This window comes from Lithobates pipiens, unplaced genomic scaffold (assembly GCF_037356315.1).
Source record: "Lithobates pipiens isolate NorthernLeopardFrog02 unplaced genomic scaffold, aLitPip1_a1.2 Scaffold_13, whole genome shotgun sequence".
In the NCBI taxonomy this organism is placed as follows: Eukaryota; Metazoa; Chordata; class Amphibia; order Anura; family Ranidae; genus Lithobates; species Lithobates pipiens.
In genome coordinates, this window is record NW_027507718.1 from 74827298 (window position 1) to 74854327 (window position 27030).

The 27030-nt window shown below is 42.3% G+C and overlaps 1 protein-coding gene across 1 annotated transcript in view; it reads right to left on the reverse strand.

The window, feature by feature from the left end:
- DENND4C (DENN domain containing 4C) overlaps positions 1-27030 on the reverse strand; it is a 223831-nt gene that overhangs the window by 25657 nt on the left and 171144 nt on the right. The window contains 8 exon segments of the mRNA XM_077475224.1: positions 157-324; positions 2452-2627; positions 6355-6458; positions 7590-7761; positions 8016-9136; positions 10739-10879; positions 16110-16271; positions 21766-21918. Of these exon segments, the coding sequence (XP_077331350.1) occupies positions 157-324; positions 2452-2627; positions 6355-6458; positions 7590-7761; positions 8016-9136; positions 10739-10879; positions 16110-16271; positions 21766-21918 (2197 nt within the window).

The window sequence follows — 27030 nt, forward strand, 5'->3', positions numbered from 1 at the left end:
GTCTTGTGTATGGCTTAGTCACACGCAGAACCAATGTCCCATGTATGTTCCCTTCCAACCATCAAAAACGAATAAATAAAAACAATAGTATATTTTAATAAAAATAACATAGTTTCACACTCTAACAGTATGTACACGCTGAAAAAAGCAGATTACCTATGCGCAGTGTTTTCTGCTGTTGCAAGTGGAGGCAGAGAATCTGTCACATGGCTTGTGTCAGTGGTGTACGGTGAAGACTCCTTTTTACGAGGAGTAGTGTCTGTTGTTGACTGATGGTTACTGCCATGCAGACTGTCCCCTGAGTTGCCAGGCTTGAGGAAAAAACTGAAAAAAAAAAAAAAAAAACACAAAACATAAATGGGCCTTATTAACCACTTCGCATCCAGGACAATTCTGACATTTCTCTCCTACATGTAAAATTCATAATTTTTTTGCTAGAAAATTACATAGAACCCCCAAACATTATATATGTTTTTTTAGCAAAGACCCTAGAGAATACAATGGCGGTCGTTGCAACTTTTTATCTCGCACGGTATTTGCGCAGCAATTTTTCAAACACGTTTCTTTTCAGAAAAAAAAAAACAACAGTAAAGTTATCCCAATTTTTTTTGCATAATGTGAAAGATGTAGATACGCAGCGTAAATAGATACCCAACATGTCACGCTTCAAAATTGCACACGCTCGTGGAATGGCGCCAAACTTTGGTATTTAAAAATCCCCATAGGCGACGCTTTAATTTTTTTTTACTGGTTACATGTTTTGGGTTACAGAGGAGGTCTAGGGCTAGAATTATTGCTCTTGCTCCAACGTTCGCAGTGATACCTCACGTGCGGTTTGAACAGCGTTTTCATATGTGGGCGGGACGAGCTCACAGGGACAGGGGCGCTTGAAATTTTTTTTTATTATTAATTTTACTTTTATTTTTTTAGTTTGACACACAAAAAAAAATTAATTACTTTCATTCCTATTACAAGGAATGTAAACATCCCTTGTAATAGGAATATGGCATGATCGGACCTATTTACAGTGAAATATGGGGTCAATAAGACCCCACATCTCATCTCTAGGCTGGGAAGCCTAAAATAAAATAAAAATAAAAACGATCACAGCTTCCCAGCCGAGGCGGCACCGTTATTTTGAATGCAGAGGCCGGGCGTGACGTCATAACATCGTGCCCGGCCTCCGAACAGTCATAGAGACTCCAGGGACCATCTGGTCCGCCGGAAAGCTCTATGATACCATCCGGGGGACGGCGGATACTGTAACCGACTCACCGATGGAAGCGGTGAGTCGGTAGAAGCAGTGGATGGAGGGGGTGGGGCGTCGCCCTTAAGAACGATCAAGCGGCAGAACAGCCGCTATGATGGATCTTATGGTGCACGGAATAGCAGACTGAAAATGCCGATATCTGAATGAGGTCTGTAGCCTCAGGCATTATTCAGATATAACACCACAAAGCCCACAATGTCATATGACGTACCTTGGGCGCCAAGTGGTTAATGAGCTGGTGGAAGAACAGCTTTGTGCTTTTAACAAGCACTGAAAAATAGGATTTCTAGGATTACCATGAAATTATTTTCTTACAGCCCATTGAGGGATACATGAATTTAGGTACTGTTGGATTAAACTGCTGCCTACAGGGATTGGACACTGGCAAACAAAAATAGTCGTAGGACTATAATACAGGATTTAAGAGCACCAACAGTTTTGTGCAGCGCTTTACTATACTATATGAAGGGAGACAATACAGTTAAAATACAATAAAACACAAGGGGGTTAAGCAGGCCCTGCTCATAAGACATTCTAATAGGGTGGAGCAAGTGGTACAAAATGTAATAGATTTGAAGAGTGAACTGACAGAAGAATAAAAAGTTCAGTTGTTAGGTGGAGGTGAGATAGGCTTCGCTGAAGAGATGAGTTTTCAGGGATCGCCTAAAAGTGACCAAAGTAGGAGACAACAGAGTGAGGCAGAGCATTCCAGAAAGTCAGAAGTTCTGGAGGCAAGCATGGGAGGAGGAGACAGAACAGCTAGAGAGGAGGTGGTCTTGGGAGGAGCAGAGATGACAGTTTGGATGATAGTTTGAGACGAGATTGGAAATGTAACTCAGGGCAGAATTGTGAATACCTTTGTATACTCATACTTTCCTTAGAAAGCCTTAGTCTGTAGCAACAGTACCACGAGCATGAAAAAAATAAAAAAACAATAAAAATAAAAACCACAAAAAAGGTGGGACCAGTGTCCCTCAATAGCCTCCAATGATTTTTTTTTTATGACAAGTAAAAATTCCTGTTTCATTTCTAGTGCATTGAGGGACACAATAATTTAGACACTGTCAGGATGTCCAACAGCAATGAAAATTGAGGGTTAGACAACAGAGCAACAACTGCTAAACAGGTCCAATAAAATCCCAATCTCAAACAACCCAATACTTAGACAATTATCAACGAACCTGGCAGAGCCACGCAAATCCTTGAATTCAATGTAAAGGAGAGGCAAGAACGTGGTTTTACAAAATGGGCATACAGTGTTCAGATTGGAATCATCTGCAGTCCATCCTGCCATAATCTCTTCATCATAAACCAGAGCATCACAAGCTCTGCATTGGGAACAACTAGACATCAGGACCTGCAAAAATAAAAATTTGCCATTTTTAAAAATTTCTTTAAGAGTACATTTCCAGGAATTTTAAATCATCATCTAAGGCTCCATGCACACGATTGTTTTTCATAAGCTCGAAAAAAAAAGCTAGAAAAAATGCTGAATAAAAAATTCCGATAACATTTTTGTGCCAGCTTCTAGTAGCATTTTAGAAGCATTTAGGAACATTAGCATTTTTGCAGTACTCTACATGAAGACAAAAAAAAAGCTAAAAAAAAAAAAAACTCTAAAAAGTTTAAAAAAAAAGCTGTTAGGTGTATTTTAGTATCATCTAGAAGCAGTTAGGAGCATGCAGCATTTTTTTCTGCTGGAAAAATGCTCCAAGAAACTATTTTCTGCTCCTAGACACTGAAGCTCAAAAAATGGCAATAGCCTAAAGTAGCGTACATGGACACATAAAATAACACTATTTAGCTTCTAGGAGCTTAAAAAAAACAAAAACGCTAGAATACATGGAGCCTAAAACAAACCTCTCTAAAAATGTTTACATTTTATGTGCAACAATTTAAAACCTTATAAAAGAAAATACACGCACTCCTCACTTAATGATCAGGTTCCGTTCCAACAACCAGGTCATTATACAAATTGGTTGCTAAACGAGGAGCAAGTAGTAATTAATATTTCAAGCATTGTTAACTACTATACTGTGAAAAAAAGGTCTAAAAACACAAAACTCCAACTCAATAATGTTGTTTTAATTTACATAGGTACAGAACACAAACAAAAATTCTGTACTGTACAATACGATACAATGATGTATAGCGCGTCATTCGGTTGGGGAGAGCTGGTCGTAAGTCCAAGTGGTCGTTAAACAGGTAAGTTGTTAAACAAGGAGTATCTGTATCTTCATACATGCACCAATTCTTATGACATGCATGCTACACAACTGTCCTTAAGAGACATCAATTGGTGATCTATTAGCTTTATTGTGGATGAAGGTTCAATAACAATTATAAATGAATATAATTTATCCTGGAGTAAAAAAAAAAATGTCTTATAAAAGAAGATCATAGTTACATAGTTGGTCAGGTTGAAAAAAATACACAAGTCCATCTAGTTCAGCCAAAAAAACAAAAAAAAAATTCAAATCCCATACCCACAGTTGATCCGGAGGAAGGCGAAAAAACCCAGCAAAGCATGATTCCTTCCTGATCCCCCGAGAGGCAATCGAATATTTCCTGGATCAACTTTACCTATAAATGTTAGTACCCAGTTATATTATATACTCCTAGGTAAGAATCCAGGTCTTTTTAAAGCAATCTACTAAGCTTTCCAGAACCACCTCTGGAGGGAGTCTATTCCACATTTGCCCAGCTCTTACTGTGAAGAAACCTTTCAGTATTTGGAGATGAAATCTCTTTTCCTCTAGACGTAAAGAGTGCCCCCTCCCCCTCTTCATTACCTCTTATTTAGGGGCCACCAGTGTATAGGAAGAATTCCTTCAGTTCTCCCACATAGAGGAGTTTGGCTTCCATGGTTGAGATGCAGGATCTTTCATTCTATTACTAGGGTAGGACCCACTAATTCGGGGGGTACTACGACGCATTAAGTGGGCTTAGCATTATATAACCATATAGTGTGACCAAACCCCCGTATTTTTTTTTTAATACGTTCAGGTGTTTTTAACTAGCCTGCTGGAAATGTCATTCTTGAATGTGTGCGCTGTAATATGTTCTGTACCGTTTGTTAGTCTTATAGCAGCACCATCTTGAATTTAAACGCATTAGGGTGTGCCCCCCAAATATGTTCGCTGTCACTAGTGCCACTGTCACATGACATTTAAAAAAAAAAAGTATCGGTAATTGATAACGTCAAGTACGTGAAAAAAGTATTGGTACTTGTACTCGGTCTTAAAGAAGTGGTAACGGTGCAACCCTAATATACACAATCAGAAAATCGTACTAGAAATGCCACTTTTGAAGTGATCGTAAAATAATCTGATTGTTCACAGCTTCCGAAAGTCGATCACGACAGTTGATTCGATGGTACAAGTACGAAAAGGTTTCCTCGTACGATACCAGATTGTACGATTTTTATTAAGTCAGCACAGTTGTCGTTGGAAAATACAATATATAATACATCACTTCCAAATGTTTATTCTGTCGTACGAGAATTTTTGTCACTTTAGTAAATTCTTCATTTTCGATAGGAGACTAGCATGCAAAAAACAAAAAGGTATGATTATTCCACCAATAATCTCATCATGTGTACCAGGCATAAGACTAGAATGTAATAAATGCTGGCCATAATAAATAATAAATGTAATGCCGGCCATACATGGTCTGAATTCCAAACGACTCTGCTTTCAAAAATCGCAATTAAGAATTTTTGTTCCGAATTTTGCACCATTAGTGGGCCGCAGTAACAGCCGATTTTCATGCAGCCATCAAACTTCAATGATCGGCATGTTGGAAATCGTATGAAAAACAAATTTCTAATCAATGATGGAAGAATTGTGCGAGAAATATAATCGAAAAAGAAATGGGCATGATGAGCTTTGACTTGGGGAAAAAAAAAAAAAAAAGAGGATTCCTGACCACAACATTTCTTCTCTGTAGCAACATGAGATGAAATTGAAGGCTTGGTTGGTCGAATTTCAAAATCAATGGTGGCACCATCGGATTACAAAACACATGAAATTTATGGTTTTCAAAAGAGAAATCGTTTGGAATTCGACCGTGTGTAGATTGCATAAGTATAACAAAATATGCAATACAGCCTAAGCTGAATTCTGCCATGGGCCCAGTCTGGAAATTTTTTACAAGAGGCTTTGAAATCTAGTAAGAATTACATCGCTGGAATAGGGACAGGTGAGTATAAGAGTAGGAGGGAAGAGGGAGGGGGGATGGGGGCCTACCATGTGTTTTTTTTTTTCTTTTTCCTTCCAAGTTTGTGCAGAGCCAGAGCCAGCACCTGCGAGTTCATAATAGGGTGGGTGTTTTTAAGACCCCTTTCACACTGGGACTTGGTCGGCAGTAAAACACAGCTATTTTTAGTGGCGCTTTACTGCCAATTTTGCAGCGCTATTCGGCCGCTAGCGGGGCGCTTTTACCCCCCCGCTCTAGCGGGTGAGAAATCGTTAAAACCACCGCAAAGCGCTGCTGTAACAGCGCTATTCCAGCGGTATAGCCGCGCTGCCCCATCAATATCAATTGGCAGGAACGGTGAATACACCGCTCCAAAGATGGTGCCAGCAGGACTTTTTTTTACCGTCCTGCCAGTGCACTTCTCCAGTGTGAAAGCCCTCTGGGCTTTCACACTGGAGACACAGCAGCAGCTCTTTCTGGGCACTTTGCAGACACTATTTTTAGCACTATAGCACCTGCAAAGCGCCCCAGTGTTAAAGGGGTCCTAAGGTCTGGAGCTTTTGGAGCAGCAATCTTCTCCCATGGGGCCTATCATGTGTGTAACCAAGAACCCAATTACACCTTAAACCAAATGCTACCATGGTGTACTGCTGTTTTTATCCTTTCCCTCAAAAGTTGAACAGAAAGAACATTTGCACAGAATATTAAATGCCCAGCGACAAATCTGCTAGAATCCAGGGTATACATAACATACTGTATATCAACTTCAAAGCATACTAATGCAAACGCTTGCTACATATTCTTAAGAACAGCTAACAAAATTTTTTATTTTTATTTTTACAAAAAGGGTTTCTTCGTGACTGATCCATCAATGACATTGCACTCACCTCCATAGCACAGTTCTGAAATATACTCGATAAGCTGGTATTTTGAGAATGTTCTGATCTTTCTGAATCCAAGCCTCTCATACCTCTTCCTGGAGTTGAATCACCTTTAGACAGTAACACAGGAGAACATTTTATACACATATCACTTACTAAATGTCTATGACGTTTGTCATCATATGATGTAATTCTTACTAAAAAGATTTAGCTCAAAAGTTAAGACTTTTTTTTTTTTTTTTTAAATCAATGTGACAAGATTCAGGCTCCAGTCACACTTGTATGACTCCAGTTGTGCAATTTCTATTGCGACACTGATGCAACTTTGGATGGGTGTGACACACATTAGCGAAAATAGGATGGGGATAAAACTTCCAGAAAAGCATTTCTTCTGCTCCATTGCTGAATTAAATACATGTATCATACCCCTAATATAAATGGGACTGCGCAGGTATGAAACAGATTTGATTTCAGAACTCTGCTTCATACTTTAGAGATAAGCTGATGAAAGTTTTAAAATTGTGCACTTAAAAAGTGGAATTAGAAGTTATCACGTTCTTCAGAATTTTAAAGATCAGAATTTGTCTCAGAGGCTAGGCGAGAACCACCTAGTCTGTTCTAAAATGGAATACAGATGCATTGGGTGGTGTCCGGTGAGGAACACACAGGATCTAAACAATCCCCTCCCTGTGACGGTATAAGGATTAAGCATTTGGACTCTGACAATCTAATGCAGGGGTTCCCAAACTTTCTAAACAATGGGCCAGTTTACTGTACTTGAGATTTTAGGAGGGCTAGACTGTGCCAAAATGTCCCAGTATCAGTGGGAGTAAACAATTCCCCATCACTGGTGTCATTGGGAGGAATTGTGTCGCATCACTGGTATCAATGGGCCCCATTGTTGGTGTCATTGGTAGGTATTGCACCCAATTATTGGTGTCATTGGGTGGAATTGTGCCCTTCATTGGTGTCAGTGAAAAAGAAAAGGGACCAGGCTGCAGTTAGGAGATCACTGCTCTAGTGTTATTGTACTGAACTGCAATATTTCTGAAAATAAGTGAAATATGATCCAGAGACCTTTGCATTCTTGGATGAATCATGACAAACAGTAAAGACAAATATTAACCTTTTAAAAAAAAAAATGATCATAACCATTACAGTTTCCCGTTGAATGAACACCAAAACAAATCCTACATAGGATTTAAAAACAGTAGCAAATTCAAGTGAAAACCCATACATACTGTTTGTGTAGCTATGTTTGCTATAATCTCCGCTGCTGCTGCTGCCCAGGCTGGTAGTGCTGTGATTCAGGTTGTTCACAGACAATCCCTGCAAGGTCGTCTTGATGCTGTCACCATGAATGTGTTCCTCAACATTTGAAGGAAAGTGAGCTTCCCGTTGATGTCCATCATCCTGTAAGACAACGTGAATAGGGTGAAATACAATATCTAGCTCCCAGATAAACCACTGAAACCCAAACCAATCTCTTCCCTTAAAGAAAATGCATTAGTACTGGCTGTGAGCGGTGACTGCTAGCCATGCAGTTTATTGGCAAAGCAATGGTATTGTAATTCCTTACAAAATGTAACAACTCATTATTTTTCTGCCTGAATATTAGAATGATAGCAGTTTTCCTTCAATAAGTAAATATAAAATATACTACAAACCTCATCATCAGAATAGCTATAAGCAGATGATACTACTCCCCACATCTTGCTGGCTACGGTGGCAGCTTGCTTCATGCTGGATTTTAACACGTCCATTTTGGGTCCCGCCAATAGATGGTCAAATTTAAGTCCAGGCAGTGAATTTACCACTGAACCCAAAGATCCATGTTGTGAGTTGCGCACAAGAGCAGTTAGTGATAGTGAGCGCTCTTTTTGATTTTTTAGGTGATGCTTTGGACTGTTCGCAAAGGTTTTCGACCTAGAGACCGTGTTTTTTTGATTCTCAATCTGCACATCAGCGGAAGGCACCGAGTCCACAGGCAGACTTGATCTCCTCTCTAGGCTACACTGACTATCTGCCTTAGCAGGCTCCTGGTTTCTAAGTTCCATGCTGGACGACTTGCTGCCAAGTGGACTTTTTAAATTCATATAACTTTCTATTTCATCTGCTAGGTTACGTGCAACAACTGGAGATATTGTTTTCTCCTCAACTGGGGATGGTTTTTCCTCCACGGTTTCTGATGCCATAAGAGATAAAGGATCAAGGCCTGTCTTTACTCCTTCCCTCTCTACTGCTTTAGGAACACCATAGAAACTATTTCTCTTACTTGGCTCCTCTGTGTTCTTAAGAGTATCAGGCATGTTGTCTTCTACAAGTTGTAGAGCCTCGGAAGAGTCCACTGTGCTTTCCTCTTTGACAGTATCTAAGGAGTCAAACATGTCCTGCGATCTCTGTACTGATGTCTGTTCTGCAGTCAGTTCAGCAGTGTCTCTTTGATGACCTGTTTGGCCTTCTGTTGTCAAAGAGGCAGTATGGCTCTCTACAGTTTCAAAATCAAACTGTTTGCTTGTCAGAGGATGTGGTGGTGTCTTTGAAAGTGCAGCTGTAAGGATCTTGGCATCTGCTCCCATCTTCATAGCCATCTCATTGGTTGTGATGTCTAGACTGCCTTTCTTCATCATTCCTGCCCTGCTCTCTGCACTGAAACTGCAGCTTCTCTCTGAAAACATTTTCTGCCTCTTCTGAGCCTTCTCTTCAGATTTTTTACTCTGGCCTTCACTTAGAAAAACAGAGTCATCAGCGGAATCTTGAACTGTGGGTAACTGGGCTGGCAGGGCACCTGTAAACAAAATACACACAAAACGCCTATTTTAGTACAGCAAGCATACATTAATTAGATCAATCCATTTTAAGTATTATGAGAATGACACATTAAAGTGTAACTAAAGGCAAAACTTTTCTTCATTTTGGACAGGGTAAGGAAATGTTACAAACCCCATCAGTGTTTTTTTTTTGCCATCTGTGTCCCACTGGGGAGATTTTCCTTCACTCCTTGTCCCAGAGCCAAAATTGGAAGTGAAAGGGAATCTCTGGTCTGTCAACAGGGTCACCAAAACTTGCATCACCATTGGAAGATTTCCCCTGTTAAGTGTTCTTCTGTCAACCCAGATTTTGTGATTTTTACTTTTCATGATAACAGAACCCAGGACAAACAGAGAGGGTGAATCTCCCTAATGGGGGCACAGACAGCACTCTATCCAAAACTGAAATAAAAAAAAAAAGCTTTAGGAAGCTTAACGTTGGCTTTCTAAGCTCAGTAACAGAAATATAAACGATTAATCAGATGGTATCATTGTCAGGCCATACTACATACGATTACTCCATCTCTACTGGATCAATGTAGGAGACGTTGAGAGCACGGTGGTACACATCTCCACATATGGGGATGGGAAAAAAAAAATTTTGTCGGCTATATTTCAAGTTAGCCATCTTATTACAAGCATGGCCAGAAACTCCGGAAGTTGCCCTTCTTTCTATGATCCCTAGATCAATTGAATCTCTTAAAAAGGCAATATTTACATTCCTACTGATGGCAGGCAGAAGTCCAATGCCCAGGTAATGGAAATCGCCTACAATCCCTACAACACAGGGATGAAGTGCGGAAATTAGCTATATTATGCGTATTGAGGTAGCTAATGAAAACCAGTCTAAGACTCCATACACACCATTAGATTTTCTGCAGATTTTTGTCTTCAGATTTATCAAAACCATATAATATGAGGTCAAACCTTAGAAGTTTCAATTTGTATGCAATCAGGCAGGTTCTTGCACTACATGGTTTTGGTAAATCTGAAGCCAAAAATCTGAAGAAAATCGAATAGTGTGTATGGGGTCTTAGTTCAGGGACTTTGGATGTACGGTGTATGACTGTAGCTGCTGACTTAAAAAAAAAAAAAAACAGCCACTCACCTGTCCCATGATCCAGCGGTGTGCTCACCCCCAGTTGCTCTCACCTGCTGTCTACATTCCTCAGCATCTTCCCTATGGGCACCTGGCTGTGACAGCTTGCGGCTTCACAGCCTGGTGCCCACTGCGCATGCGCGAGTAGAGCTGTGCATCGTGAATGGTGGATGCAGTCTTCTGGGACCTGGGGGGTGAGGGTGGAGAACTTTTGTTTCCGAACACCTAGGACAGAAGTGGGAGATGGTACCTGTCAAAATTAAGGTATCTGCTCTCCCCATGCTCCTCAAAAGTACCAGTTCTTCAAGAAGAGTGGGGGGCGAGTACTTAATGCTGACCTTCCCCTTTTGGGTGGAGCTTGCTTTAGGGGAGATAGCATATACCACACCGATTATAAATCATGTTAAGTTGTGTACTGACAACATGGAATGGTTTTCCATAAGCTCTTACATAAGGCTTATTGAATATATGTGGAACTTACCGCTACTGCTTTTTCTCCCCGTTGCATCAAAGATGCCAGAAGGCACTTTAACAATACTATTTCCACAGGGTGGGGATTCAGGTGGACTGCATGCCTCAGAGACAGTCACTGACTTTTCAGGCGATGTGTCCATGCCAGATTCTAGTGGGAGAAAACCAAACATAGTTAATGGCATTTTTTTTTCAATATTAAAGTAGAACACCATTCAAAAAATTGAATATTACTTGCTGAAAATTCCTTTTTAGCATCCACACAGCATGTATTTTACCTGTGAGACAAACTGCTCAAGAGAAGTGGACACAGGGAAAGAAAATGCAAAAGCCCAAGCAGTTGTTTACCAGGTTAGCTGGGATGGTGGTCTGCCTGTGCCACCTAGAGATGGTGGGGAACAAGAGGCTAGTGCACCTTTACATGGTCCATCTGTAAAACACAATCTTAATCTACCTTCTCGAAAGAAGCAGTAGCTGAGAGGTAGACTAGCAACCCAAAACAATGGAGGGTTATTTTCTTCTGGTGAATCTGAGCTAGACAGAGTGATGGGAAAACCATGCACTAGTAAAGGAAAAAGGCAAAAACAATTGTTTAGGGTAGAAGGAAGTCCTGGGCTTTAATACGACGTTGTCTCTATGCAGAATTAAAACTGGTTCTCCTTGCAGGATAAGACTACCATTTGGGGCAGCGCAGGATGCATATCACCAGCACACCAAGAATCTCCAGGATGGGTCCAAAGCTTGATTTAACGATCATATCATAGTCACAAAAGCGGCATTTTGGAGCCTCGTAGGACCCCTTCTTCATCAGGCATCATCAAATGCCTGATGAAGGGGTCCTGTGAGGCTGCAAAAAAACAAAACGGAGAAATGTTTCTAAAAGATTTTCAATGGCAGTCCTTGAAGGGCAGAGAGAACCATATTAATATCCCACAAAGTCACAGGAGAACAGTTGGGGAAAGAGGGATTACACAGGACAACCTCCAAAGATCTGACAATAAACCTTACAAGAAGCAGATTTCCTAGCTTTAAAGCATCACAGATTAGGAGATACCCCTGTCTCTTAGAACCTGGGCTACAAAAGGCATCATGTTAAAGCAAGCAAGAATATCCTGACGACCCAGAAGAGCTCACTGAGTGTCTACCATGGGCATCACAAGTCAGCCTATCACATCCATCTGGGCTGGAGCAATAAGGAATACCAGAATGCCCTTCATCTTAGGGCGGCCATACACAGCAAATTTCTTTCTTGCAACCATGCATTGCAGTGGATTAAAGTGGGTCTACAGTTAATTTGTTCTGATCATAATGCATTCTCTGCCCACTACTTGTCCTACCAACCCTAAACACCTACCCGATTCCTATCGCCTGGGCTATCTCAGCTGCAGCACTGCTCCTCCCACTTCCTGGTCTCACAGAAAACAGAGCAGTGGGAGCCAAAGGCTCCTGCTCCTCTCAATCAGAGGAGGAGGGAGTGGGGGCATGGCTTACTGGTTTTGAGAGTGTCTATAGATGCACACAGTTCTCCATAAGAGCATGCAAGGGTGCCTCCTTAGCATCCATTTTTTTTGAAGGGGCACTTAAGGGAGGAAAAGATAACAATAACATTGCACAGAGCAGGCAAGTATAAACTCTTATTTTTTTTATGGAAGTCCACATTAAAAGGAAGTTAACAGCCTAGTTTAAATAAAAATACACAGTAACAAAATTATAATATGCCTAAGCTTTGATTTGATAAACAGTGCAAGGTTGGAGACACAGGCCACCATCCACCTCCTATATAGTAGCTACTATATATATATGCTTCAATTCATCGTGGGTATACATGTTTCATTGCTCATGCACATTTATGTACAGTAAGCAGATAAGGGGCATGGGAAATGGAGGGATGCGAGCCCAAGCTTTTTATCTGACTACTATTACAACCTATATGGCCAAAGTTTTGGACACCTGACAACCACAACTATGTGAACTTATTGGACAATCCATTCTATAACCATAGTTATTATAACAGAGTTGTGCCCAAACCCACATCACCAGCCCCTTGCAGTAATAAAAGCCAATAGTCTTCTGGAAGCCTTTCCACAAGCTTTTGTACGTTCTGTGGGAAACTTACTCATTCAGAACATTTGAAATGTCAGGTATTGATGTTGAACATTAATACTGTAAAATACTTTTTCACAATTTATGCTCTAATTCATTCCTAAGATATTCCGTAATGTCGAGACTAGGGTTCTGTGCTGGTCACTAAAATTCCGCTACGCCAAACTTGATAAAGCATGTATTAATGGACCTGATTTTGTGCACAAGGAGTACAGTCATGCTGGTACAGAAAAGGGTTTTTTCTTTATCATTAGATAAATGTGCACTTTCAACCTTGTAGCATTAAAGCTACTCTTTACTGTAAACGCCCGACACTATTTTGGACACATTTTTTGCCATAAAGTGTGCATATACTATATACACACGTGTGTATGTATGTATGTATGTATGTATGTATGTGTATGTATGTATGTGTATATATATATATATATATATATATATATATATATATATATATATATATATATATATATATATATATATATATATATATATATGCGTTACTGTTGCCTATCATCTCAACCCAGTCTGCCCGTTCTCCTCTAACATCAAGGCATTTTCATCCACACAACTGCTCCTCACTGGATATAGTCTGTTTATTCGGACAATCTCTGTAAACCCTAGAGATGGTTGTGCGTGAAAACCCCAGCAGATCGCCAGTTTTTGAAACACTCAGATTAGCCCATCTGGCACCAACAATGCCACATTCAAAGTCGCTTAAATCCCCTTTCTTCCCATTCTGATGCACGGTTTGAACTTCAGCAAGTCATCTTTTCTTCACCATGTCCTAGATGCCTAAATGCATTGAGTTGCTGCCATGTGAATAGCTGATTAGCCATTTGTGTTACCAAGCAACTGAACAGGTGTAGGAAAGAAAAAACAAAGTGGTCGCACACCAGAACCAAAATATGCTTGGTAAAACCTTTATTGTCAAAAGCCAATGTACAGGAATTACAGTTGACACGTGTCACACGAATGTACCATGCTTGTTCACAAGGTTGTGCGCAAGCACCATACATTCATGTGAAACGTGTCGACTTTAATTCCTGTACATTGTCTGGCTTTTGACAATAAAGGTATCAAATGTATTTTGGTTCTGGTGTGCAACCACTTTGTTTTTTCTTCCTATTTGCTGTGGAGGGTGGTGAGCTGGGGTCTGCACCTGGAGCCTATTTGCACCCGTAGCTTGCCTGGAGCGGTGTGTTCTCTCTTGTTTTGGAATGGAACAGGTGTACCTAAAGTAGCCAGTGAGTGTATGTGTATATACATACATGATATATATTACACACACACACACACACACACACACACACACATACATACATACATACATACATACATACATATATATATATATATATATATATATATATTATACACACAAACAGTATTATATATAAATGTTGTTCAAATTACAAGCTTTTTGCTTCATCAAAGTAAAATAAGCAGGTTATTTGAATAAACAGTGGACTTCACAAAGAAAAATGTTCTGTGAAGCCACAAGCAGAAATGCTTTTGTTAAAAGTGTATGAAAATTTGTCTTTGGGCCTTTGTACCTGCTGTTGTCATTACGAAATTTAACACCATCCCCAATTGATTTTTAAAGCTGAACTTTAGGTATAGTTTTTTTTTTTTTTTTGCAAAGTTACATTGGGCATTGGACCTGAATGCTAGCAGGGCCTACTACAATAATTTCTAGCTTCCATGGGGAATGGCCAGGTATTACACGTACATCTGCAAAATTGGTTCTGGGAGTCCACCAATGTGATTCAGGTGCTCGAACCACCGTATATAATAATATACACAATATTATTTGGCAAGGATTTTTCATCCTTCATGGGATCCCATTCTCTTCTTTCTTCTCTTGGCTCTTACACTCTTTGTCTCAGTTGGTCCTGTTCTTGGACCTGTATCTGCTTATTTTACTTGCCTGGAGCTTAGGTTAGGCTGATTTGGTCTAGTTGTTTTGCTTCATGCCCTGGATACATTATTATAGCATATATTCACTTTATAAAACATAGTTTAGTTTTTTTCTTCATGTAGACTATTTCTCATGTTTGCTTGCTACGCAGTCTGTGTGTGTCATTTTGAAGCCTTGTTTGATTCTCATTTGCAACTAGGCTGTAATCTATGCTTCTCCAGGACACATTGGTTTCCTGTCCATTTTATGTTGTTAAATCTTTAATAAAAATTATTGAAAGTAAAAGCAACAGAATACTGGTGGGTGTCACCACAATAACTTCTTAAAGAGGAAGTAAACCCTGATGAGATTACTTCCTCTTTGATTCCCTGCAAAGGTAAAGCATAATGGACTACTATTCATCGCATAGTAGTCCATTATGTGTCACTTACCTGACACAGGAGCCAGCGAAATCACCGCTGTCCCCTTGTGTACGAAGCCTCCATCTTCTTGGTGGGTCTCGTTGCTCCGGCGCTGTCATTCAACGGAGCTGCGATGACGTTACTCCCGTGTATGTGCACGGGAGCCGCCACTCGCGGCACATCACAGTTAACAGCGGCGCGCTCAATGCGCCTGTGTGCTGCTGTCTACGGTGCATGCGCTGTAGACAGCGGTGCCTGTCTTTTGGCAAATATTTCTTGGACCTACAGGTAAGCCTTAATCTAGGCTTACCTGTAAGCCAAAGTGGTTTGCAAGGGTTTACAACCACTTTAATGCAAAAACAAAAGAATGAAAATGTGGAGAGAACCCAGCATATAGCTACCTTATCACAAGCATATTACCATCAATTAAAAATAATAATAGAATTAACAATATAATAGTATTTTTATAAGTAATGGGTGGCAAACAATTGTGATAAAGAAGCCTTGATGTTTTCCTGGGTATGACACAAACATACTGTACATACCAAGCTGGACCAATGTCAGTACACAAAAAAAGCCATACCAAAACTGTAGCTCTAATTTATACCCTAATTTATAACCTATAATGTGGCAGGAGAGTTGGGGACACAAAAGATGGGCAAAAACACCCAAAACTCCCATAGTTAGGAATCATGGCAGGGAGATCTCACTGCTTCAGTATTCAAATTATATAGCAAGACCACACCAACAGCTATAAGAAATATATCAAGTTTTGCTGGGCTGACCCGTTATGTACTACCACAAAAAGCATGAGCACAAATTCAAATCTGAGAGAGTTCTACAATAAAAACAAGTAACAATAAATGCATTTCTGTGGAAATCCACGCTTATAGGCTGATTGCTATGGTTTATAATTAATGCTCCTTGCCCTAAGCTAACAAAATGGTAAAATTTACCTAGTACACCAGAAGATGAAAGCAATTCTTCATTTCCCCCAGGCTGCCGAATAAATTTTGAAACAGAATCTGTTTCTATGCTGTTTTCCTGAACATCATGAATCAGAGCTTTGTCCTTGTGGAGTTCATCTTTGGGTCCTGTCCTCTCATCGACCTGACTCCCTACAGATTGCAATGACATTACAAGGGAACGGTTACTATAAAACCACAGGATATTGATGCGCCGGCTTTATGAAGTTTCTACTTAAGAATTTACTACTATGCAGTGTGTGATGCAAAAGGCAATCCGGATTACTTTGGCTAAATATCCCCGTTTGACATGTGCGCTGTGTAAAAAGAAAGCTTTGCGGAGGCCAGCAGTTCTGCTCTCAAGGAACATTATTTGTGATGAATACATTAAAGATTTTTCTACTGAAGCATCAAAAAGCTACATTTTGACATTGATTTGAAAAGACTTCAAGTTTAATTAACACCCCTATCGTTTTTCAGCCAAAGAAGCTGACAACTTTACCTGTTTAATCTACAACTACCATGATGCTGCACATGTGATCAGTTATGACACCAGCCATTGGATGGTTTGACAATTTGATTGAGAGCACAACCAATGGGAGTGTCGCATATCTGGCACGTGCCAGAAATGAAACTTTTTTGAAACTGGTAAACAAATGGATTTACTTCTGCTATATGAGCTTTGAGGTGAAAGGCTTTTTTCTGAGAACACTCTGGCCTAAACTGACAATTCTATTTTTTTATTTTTTAATCACAAAAACTGGTATATCATAATAAGAGAAATGTGTCTTTTATGGAGTTCTGTGGTCTCACCTACTGGATGTTATGTCACTACTGAGTCCCGTAGCGACATTGTGGCCAACAGTAGGTAACAAAGATAGCATTCAACTTCTTTCACAAGGTGCTTTTAGCTGACGCTTTGTCACAGTGACAGGGTTGCTTTAAAATTAATGTATAGACATAATACACACACTTAAATTTTCTCATTACTATGACCAGGATTAAGAAATGGCCCCTGCTGACTTAGAGCTAGAGCTTTCCAAACAGCGGACACCATGAGCTTTGCTGACTGCAGAGCTAAGCTATAAGAGGTCAGAACTCAGAGGTCATGTTGGACCACAGCGGAGAGACCCCTGCTTCCAGAGAGTGCAAGAGTACCTTTCTACAGTACACTGGCAGGGAACAGGCTTTTTTAGTCAAGCTGTGGCTGCTAACGAAAATTACTGTAAAATTTGCATACTTTTTGTGCAAAAACCCACTGCAACACGTTGTTGAGGTTTTGCGTTGGCACTGGAGGTGAACTCTGAAACATAAACTGCCCGAGAACTTTCCTATACAGAGAAACTACATCAGGGCATACAAATTTTGATTTATATTAAAATTTACTTCATTTTTCACATGCCGCCACTTACCCAGAAAAGGCATTTAACATTTTGAAAGTCCAATCGCCATCTCCATCCTTGTTCAAGATCAGTGACTCCAAGCCATATAGTGAGAGCATCAAAACAGCCAAGCAACTAGCAGTTTTAGAAGGATGCCAGGAATTGCAGCCCCCTGATGTATTTTAAGATACAACTCTAGCCAAAATTACATACAAGTTTTGGACAGACTGGATAAGGCTTTGTCAGATTGATTTGCCATTTCTTAAAGCCCATTCTGGGAAAAAGTTAACTCCTTTCCACTCCTCCCTCCTGCCCCTCTATAACCCATCTATAAAACTCTGCAAGTTTTAAATACTTTGTAGAGAGGTAACTACTTACCTAAGTAAGCTGTCTGTGTCCCTCGCCAGCACTATTTCCAAAAGTGGGGATCGCTAGTCAAGCACTGTATTTACCCACTTAAGCTGGTCCCCAAGCATAATCACCTCTTCTGGTCCAAAGACCCTGGCACTGGACAGCAAATAGGAAGTGTCCACATCACATATGTGGTGACGGGGACACTTTAAATAACCCACTTCTTGTGCACATGAGAGAGAGAGAGAGAGAGAGAGAGAGAGAGAGAGAGAGAGAGAGAAGACGCGGGACCAGAATGGCACACGACTGACTTTAGGTGAGTAATGGCACTTTTATTTTTGTTTTTATTGGGGGATTTGTCCATCACTTCCTATATGGTCACTGAAGCAGGAAGTGATCAGAAGCTCTCCAAATGGTCTTTGTGTTGATGTGTCCTCACTGAGCAGATTTGGTCAACAGGACAGAAACGTAATGAAAACTCTCCAACGCAACACAGAGGTTACAACCCACTCAAAAAAAAGAAATCCAATAAAATATTGGTTGGAGAAAATATTTGGCCTTAAAAAGTGTCTTTGAATAACATCAGGCACATGAAGTACAGTCATTGTTTAGTGCTACAGAAGGGCAACCAAATCCTGCATACCTGTAAGTAATAAGTATGATTGACCCTTGTGCAAATATAACTAAAAAGGTACACAAAAAATATTATTATAAATTATACACAGAATCCGGTCTTAAAGCGGAAGTAAACTCCCCTATCGTTTTCATCCACGGAAGCTGCCATCTTTGCCTCTGTTTAATCTTCAGCTGCCAAGGTGCTGCACATGTGATCCGTTATGACACCAGCCATTGGGTGGTTTGACAGTTTGGTTGAGAGCACAGCCAATGTGCAGTTAGCATTCCTGGCATGCCGTTTTTTGAAACTGTTTAAATCGATGGGTTTACTTCCACTTTAAATACTGATAAGATTTACATATCACTATTGCTAATATATTACATACTGTATTTGTTATAAAGGAACTATAATTTCTTTATAATAATTCACCATAATTTTCCTACCTTAATGGATCATATATAGGCATCAATTAAATTAGTATTAAACCCAAACACAAAGATGTAACATATTGCAGATTGCAAATTCCTACATTTGGTAGCTGCATTGTTTTTTTTTTTTCTTTCTTCCCTTTATTTTCATCAGCTAGTAACACACTTCCTGTCCTGCCTCCACTCTATGGAGAAGCACCAGAAACATTTGGACAGCAGGATAGGCAATCTGGAGTGAAGGCTAGTGTTTGATGCATGAAAAGATTTAGATAGACCTAACAAATTAAAGCCGACAGCTAACGCTTTAGAAGGAGTCACAGCAACAGATTTTTTTTCCGCTTGGGATAAAGGTTTTACATAAATAAAATCTGAGCACTGTAAACACCCTTTTTAGTAGTAAATGGTTTGTCTCAACACCACTTTTGCTGGACAGCTTGTTCTGTTTAAGGACGTTGAAAAATACCATACTTACTGGGCACATCAACAGGTGAAGATAAAGGCAAAAAAAAGCCTAAAAAGGAAAATGAATTCAGCTGCCACCTCTAAGAATAAGTAAGCTGCAATATAATACATTGTTGTTTATGGGTTTAATACCACTTTAAGCAGGGGACATAAAAATGCCAGACAGAGTGCCTTAACAGGGGCTCCATATTTCACATCACCCATCCAGTCTAATGGAACCCAGGACAAACGTTTACATTTTATTCATCAATAGATATTCTATAAAATCCAATTACCCAGGAAGTAGCTATACAGTGAGGATGGAAACTATTCAGACCCCCTTAAATTTTTCACTGTTATATCGCAACCATTTGCTAAAATCAGTAAAAAAATTTCCTCAATGTACACACAGAATTGTTGACATTTTTGCAGATTTATTAAAAAAGAAAAACTGAAATATCATATGGTCCTAAGTATTCAGACCCTGCTCAGTATTTAGTAGAAGCACCCTTTTGATCTAATACAGCCATGAGTCTTTTTCGGAAAGATGCAACAAGTTTTTCACACATGGATTTGGGGATCCTCTGCCATTCCTCCTTGCAGATCCTCTTCAGTTCTGTCAGGTTGGATGGTAAACGTCGGTGGACAGACATTTTTAGTTCTCTCCAGAGATGTTCAATTGGGTTTAAGTCAGGGCTCTGGCTGGGCCATTCAAGAACAGTCACGGAGTTGTTCTGAAGCCACTCCTCCGTTATTTTAGCTGTGTGCTTAAGGTCATAGTCTTGTTGGAAGGTAAACCTTCGCCCCAGTCTGAGGTCCTGAGCACTCTGGAGAAGGTTTTCATCCAGGGTATCCCTGTACTTGGCCCCATTCATCTTTCCCTCTATTGCAACCAGTCATCCTGCCCCTGCAGCTGAAAATCACCCCCACAGCATGATGCTGCCATCGCCATGCTTCACTGTTGGGACTGTATTGGATAGGTGATGAGCAGTGCCTGGTTTTCTCCACACATGCCGCTTAGAATTAAGGCCAAAAAGTTCTATCTTGGTCTCATCAGACCAGAGAATCTTATTTTTCACCATCTTGGGAGTCCTTCATGTGTTTTTTTTTTTTTTTTAGCAAACTCCATGTGGACTTTCATGTGTCTTGCATTGAGGAGAGGTTTATGTCGCTCAACTCTGCCATAACGCCCCGACTGGTGGAGGGCTGCAGTGATGGTTGACTTTCTACAACTTTCTCCCATCTCCCGACTGCATCTCTGAAGCTCAGCCACAGTGATCTTTGGGTTCTTCTTTACCTCTCTCACCAGGGCTCTTCTCCCCTGATAGCTCAGTTTGGCACGACGGCCAGCTCTAGGAAGGGTTCTGGTCATCCCAAATGTCTTCCATTTAAGGATTATGGAGGCCACTGCGCTCTTAGGAACCTTAAGTGCAGACATTTTTTGTAACCTTGGCCAGATCTGTGCCTTGCCACAATTCTATACAGGTGTGTGGCTTTCCTAATCAAGTCCAATCAGTATAATCAAACACAGCTGGACTCGAATGTGTAGAAGCATCTCAAGGGTGATCAGAAGAAATGGACAGCACCTGAGTTAAATATATGAATATCACAGCAAAGGGTCTTAATACTTAGGACTATGTGATATTTCAGTTTTTCTTTTTTAATAAATATACAAAAATGTCAACAAATCTGTTTTTCTGTCAACATGGGGTGCTGTGTGCACATGAATGAAGAAAAAAATGAATTTAAATGTTTTTAGCAAATGGCTGCAATATAACAAAGAGTGAAAAATGTAAGGGGGTCTGAATACTTTCCATCCCCACTGTATATCCAATAAGTATTAAGTCTGTGAGTTCTGCATACCCTCCACCACTAAAGAACACTAATGGGGAAGGACCCATTCCTCCATACAGCTTGCAAATTTACAATGACTTTGAGGGAAGTAGCCACTTCTTTTGGTGAAAAGCATGTGGAAATGGCAGCAAACTCTTGTTTTAATAATATAAAATTGTTATGGTTGATGATATGAGACCTTCAACGTCCCAATGGTACTATAGTATTTACTATTGGGATGTGGCGTGCAAGTAAGATCTTACAAATCCGATCTGCCGAAATACTACAAATAACCAATGTACAGCCTGCAGCAATTTTAACATTTTGAGAAATTTTGCGGTTTTAGAATCCAAGTTAAATCTGCTGACTGAAAAGATGGTAAACATATTCTAAATGAAACAACTGAACAACACAACTGTGCGTTAGTAGCAGTATACAAAACCTTGTGCAAGTTAACCCTCTTGTGCAAGTTGAAAGCAAAAGTCCACTCACATGGATGCCATGCAGAAAAATCCCCAACACCATGTTATAATGTTAGAACATGACTGGAAAGATTACCCAGTAAATGGTAATGGTTAGAAGCTTATGAAGAATACCTGAACTAGAGTGCATATCAGTAGAATCAGTAGACTCAAGCCTGATTAAATCCCTCATGAAGACAGTGTGCTCCCCAGAGTTAGCATCATTAGAATTATCCACGCCATGGCTCACCATGTCCCCATCACTCCCACGTGCAGCACCCTGGGAAGCTGAAGAGACAACACAGGTTAATAAAACATACAAATGCACACTATAGCAGGATATCTTTTCGGTGATCAACTCTTTGCGTTTTACATTCAGAAGAACACCCACTCCCTAACACTGGTTATCCAATATTTTAAATCTGCTAGATGATGATTTTGTGCAGCATTTCTTCATAAAAGTCTTGACTCAAAAAAGTGGCTGGGTCATGTAAAGTTTTTTGTGCCATAAGGCAGATTTCAGTTGCATTCAGTTGGAATTTGAGATCAGTTTGAGATGCTTCGGAGATCACAGTTCACTGACAGATGCATATGACTTTCAGTTAATCTCCTAAACTGCATTGTCCTGCTGTTTTTGCATTCCCATTGACTTGTAAAGGGGTAGAAGCAGCTCTGAAAGTAAAAAAAAAGCTCTTATACAGAGTTTTCCTAAACACATCATATTTTGTGAATTTATTGCATGGTTTTCTACCCGGGGATCCTGCCTATAGGAGCACTTCCTGTTGCAGGCTAACAACACTGAAACCCCAAGTCGTAATTAGCAGAATGGTCCAAGGATCTTCATTTGGCCAATAGGCTGCCTATCTGATAGACCTGATAGGCAGCCCAATGGCCAACTGAATAAGCCCACATGGCATGCTGCCAATGCTGGCTGTAAAGAGGCTGCAGGAGATCAGCAGCACTGAAATATAACAAAGGATGGAAAAAGGTAGAAAGTATTTTTTTTGCAATTGTTCATGATTCATAGTGTATTTAGCAAACGAAATGTTAAATGTTTGAATTTACATCAACCTAAGGGCCCAATTATAACACAACACCGTGCGCTTCAATGCACACATTATGTTAGGCAGCGCAATAATTTTAACATATTTTGCAGTGAGGCATCTCAACGAACATCCAAATGAGAAAAACTGGTGATGTCACACCATTAATATTTTTAGGTCACCCTGGCTTAAAATAGAAGGGGGTGAGAGGACGGCCACCACGTTACTCAACTGTCAGTCATACAACATAAGATGACAAAGAGAAATCAATCCGGGTAAACCAAAGTTTCACAAATTTAGAGTGACAATTCTGATAATAATACTGTTAAGCTCAGCAACCCATTCCCTGGGAGACTGGATACTGGGAGAAGTGGTTGTCATCCAGTACCTTGGAATACACAATTGGCAAAGTGCGCAGTGCAAAAACAGGGCAACAAAGAATGTTTAGTGCAAACAGTTCACAAAACTGATGCGCGTGTTGCCCAAATCCAATAATCCTGTATGAACGTACACCACTTCACACCCAGGTGCACGCCCCACTCATGAGCCGCTTACTGACAGGTAAGAACTCAAAGGTGGAGGTCTGGCTGCACTTTGGGAGAAATCCATACTGGGATGAATGGATGGCACATTCCAGGACTCAGGAACAGGGTTTCCAAAGCAATCCAAAGAAAAGTTCAAGAAGATCTTAAGGCAAAAGGAGGGACTCAGTGTAGTAGTATATAATTCCACCAATTTAAAAAAAAAAATACTCACATACTGCAGGTAAAAAAAAAAAAAAAAAAAAAAAAAAAAAAAGACAGCATGTAGTCAGATATGCACAATCAACACCCAGACAAGCATGATTACGTCACCACTGTAGTTTTTTCCAGCGCGTTTCATAGGGGAATATGTCAAAGCTCAGATGGGTGGGGTGAAAAGCATCTCAGTGTGTGGTGTAGTGGAGAAATGTAGGCGGGAGGTCACTCATTGTTTATTCACCTGGGCTTGTACTTACAAGCCCTCTGGATTAGTATCAAGACAAGCCTGCGCCCCATGCTCTGAGATAAAGGAATATGCGTTCGCCTCTACTTTGAGAGGCGCCAAAAGCAATATAACACAATGGATTATTGTTTACAACAACATGCAATATATATCACACACTGCAATGTGAACGAGCCTTTAAGGTTAATTTGAGATCAGTTCACACTTTTATTATTTTTCGATACAATTTAATGTGAGAGCACGGCAAACATCTTATGCACACCATATACTCTTAAAGTGGCGTTGCGCACACAAAAAAAATGTAAATTTCGAAAAAATATATATAAATGCCTGTTTCTAGGGGGTCCCTCGTAGTCTGCCTCGTAGTCTGCCTACTTCAGTGCCTGGGCTCATGACATCACTTCCCCTTGGCGCAGGAAGGGCTCAGCTCCGCCCCCTCCCTCCTGTCAGTCATCTGGGAGACGTGTGCGGCCAATCACGGCGAGTGGCGCCACTTGTGCATGCGCAGTGGGTGCCCGGCTGTGAAGCCGCAGCCGGGTGCCCACAGTTGAAAGCTTCAAATCCCCCGCAATGCTGGACCCTGGGACAGCTAAGTGTCCAATTAATAAAAGTCAGCAGCTGCAGTATTTGTAGCTGCTGACAATTTTTTTTTTTAAATGGAAACTCCTCTTTAAGGTCACCATACACTATACAGTACAATCGGATTATACAATCTCCTTTAGATCTACCATCAACTATCTAGTGCAAGGGTCTGCCAAACTGGATACTGGTTCATTAGATAGCTTAGGTATGTCCTATTATATAGTTTTGGTAAAATATATATATTATATTATATATATATATATATATATATATATATATATATATTTTTATCCCTGGGGAGCCAGTGCATATAGCCCCTGCTCTCGTTTTGATTGGTGGCCCCTGAATGTAGCGACACCCCCCCCCCCCCTTTTGAAGCCTAAATCATGGGCATTCAGTGGGGGGAATTTTGAAAAGTCAATGGCTGAAAGTGCAACACTCAGAACCGAAATTGGGGGGGGGGGGGGAGGCACATGCCCCGAGTGACACATGGGGGGCCAGGGGTTCCATCACCCCCACCTGCACTGGGAAGTGCTGCTCCGAGGGTGTCACTGCTGCCCTGGACTGGGGGGGGGGGGGGGGTTGCAGAGGAGGCCCTGGACTGGGGGGGGGGGGTGCAGATGAGGTCCTGGACTGGGGGGGGTGCAGCAGAGGAGGCCCTGGACTGGGGGGGGTGCAGCAGAGGAGGCCCTGGACTGGGGGGGGTGCAGCAGAGGAGGCCCTGGACTGGGGGGGGTGCAGCAGAGGAGGCCCTGGACTGGGGGGGTGCAGCAGAGGAGGCCCTGGACTGGGGGGGGTGCAGCAGAGGAGGCCCTGGACTGGGGGGGGTGCAGCAGAGGAGGCCCTGGACTGGGGGGGGTGCAGCAGAGGAGGCCCTGGACTGGGGGGGGTGCAGCAGAGGAGGCCCTGGACTGGGGGGTGCAGCAGAGGAGGCCCTGGACTGGGGGGGTGCAGCAGAGGAGGCCCTGGACTGGGGGGGTGCAGCAGAGGAGGCCCTGGACTGGGGGGGGGTGCAGAGGAGGCTCTGGACTGGGGGGGGGTGCAGAGGAGGCCCTGGACGGGGGGGGGGTGTGCAGGGGAGGCCCTGGACTGGGGGGGTGTGCAGGGGAGGCCCTGGACTGGGGGGGTGTGCAGGGGAGGCCCTGGACTGGGGGGTGTGCAGGGGAGGCCCTGGACTGGGGGGGGGGGGTGTGCAAGGGAGACCCTGGACTGGGGGGGGGGGTGTGCAAGGGAGGCCCTGGACTGGGGGGGGGTGTGCAAGGGAGGCCCTGGACTGGGGGGGGGGTGTGCAAGGGAGGCCCTGGACTGGGGGGGGGAGTGTGCAAGGGAGGCCCTGGACTGGGGGGGGGAGTGTGCAAGGGAGGCCCTGGACTGGGGGGGGGGGTGTGCAAGGGAGGCCCTGGACTGGGGGGGGGTGTGCAGGGGAGGCCCTGGACTGGGGGGGGGGTGTGCAGGGGAGGCCCTGGACTGGGGGGGGGGTGCAGGGGAGGCCCTGGACTGGGGGGGGGGTGCAGGGGAGGCCCTGGACTGGGGGGGGGTGCAGGGGAGGCCCTGGACTGGGGGGGGGGGTGCAGGGGAGGCCCTGGACTGGGGGGGGGTGCAGGGGAGGCCCTGGACTGGGGGGGGGTGCAGGGGAGGCCCTGGACTGGGGGGGGTGCAGGGGAGGCCCTGGACTGGGGGGGTGCAGGGGAGGCCCTGGACTGGAGGGGGGTGCAGAGGAGGCCCTGGACCCGCCCCCTCCACAGCCCAGTGTTTCAATGAGCATGGGGGGGACATAGGAGCGAGCCAAACACTGACAACAGCTCTCTGCTCAGGGAGCACTGAGAACTGAGTGGTCAGCTGTGTTTGATTACTATTTTCTCATCCTTAGAGCTGACAGGGGGACAGATGCAGCATCCACCTACTTAATTAAGATTAAAAAAAAATTTCCATGACAGACATCTCCTCTCTTCTGCTATCTGACCCACATGATAATTAGGCCTTATTCACATGGAGCATATGCATCCATGCCCAATGTGATAGCATCGAAATTTGACACACAGCCAGTAAGGAATGTATGTATCCAAACGCACAGAGTCTGCATTCGGATCAGTGCAACCACTTCTATAGGTGAAGCTCTCAGATGCAGAAAAAAGTGGCTCAGCATAGAGGATCTGTCTCAGTGCCTGTCTGAATGAGCCCTTAACGTAAAAAAAAACTTCTTTGTGCAGCAGTGAACCCCCTCTCAATCCAGCGATGTCCACGAGAGCCTCGATTCTCCAGGGACTAGCACTCCCGATTGGCTTTTGGGTGCAGTGGGATGTCAATCACAGCCAGTGAGCCAATCAAAAGATGAAGAAGGTGGGATTGCGTCTGCTTGTATACCCCCATAGCAAGCTGCTTGCTGTGAGGCCCACCTCGAAGGAGGGTGGGGCTAGGGGCACCAACGAGGGACCCGAGATGAGACTGCTCTGTGCAACACCATTACACAGAGCAGGCAAGTATAAAATGTTTGCCATTTAAAACAAAAACAAAAAAACAAGACTTTAATATCACTTTAACCGCTTGCCGACATACATCGGCAGAAGGGCTCATACAGGCAAACTAACGGTACCTGTACGTAGCCTTTTAGAGGCGGTCGTGCACGGACGCCTGCGGCAAGCTCCGTGAGTCGGGTCCCGCAGACTGTATCGCAGCGGGCATACCCGCGATCGCCGAACGGGGAGATGCTAATGTAAACAAGTATCTCCCCGTTCTGCCTAGTGACAGTGTCGCTGATCTCTGCTCCCTGATGTTCAGGAGCAGAGATCAG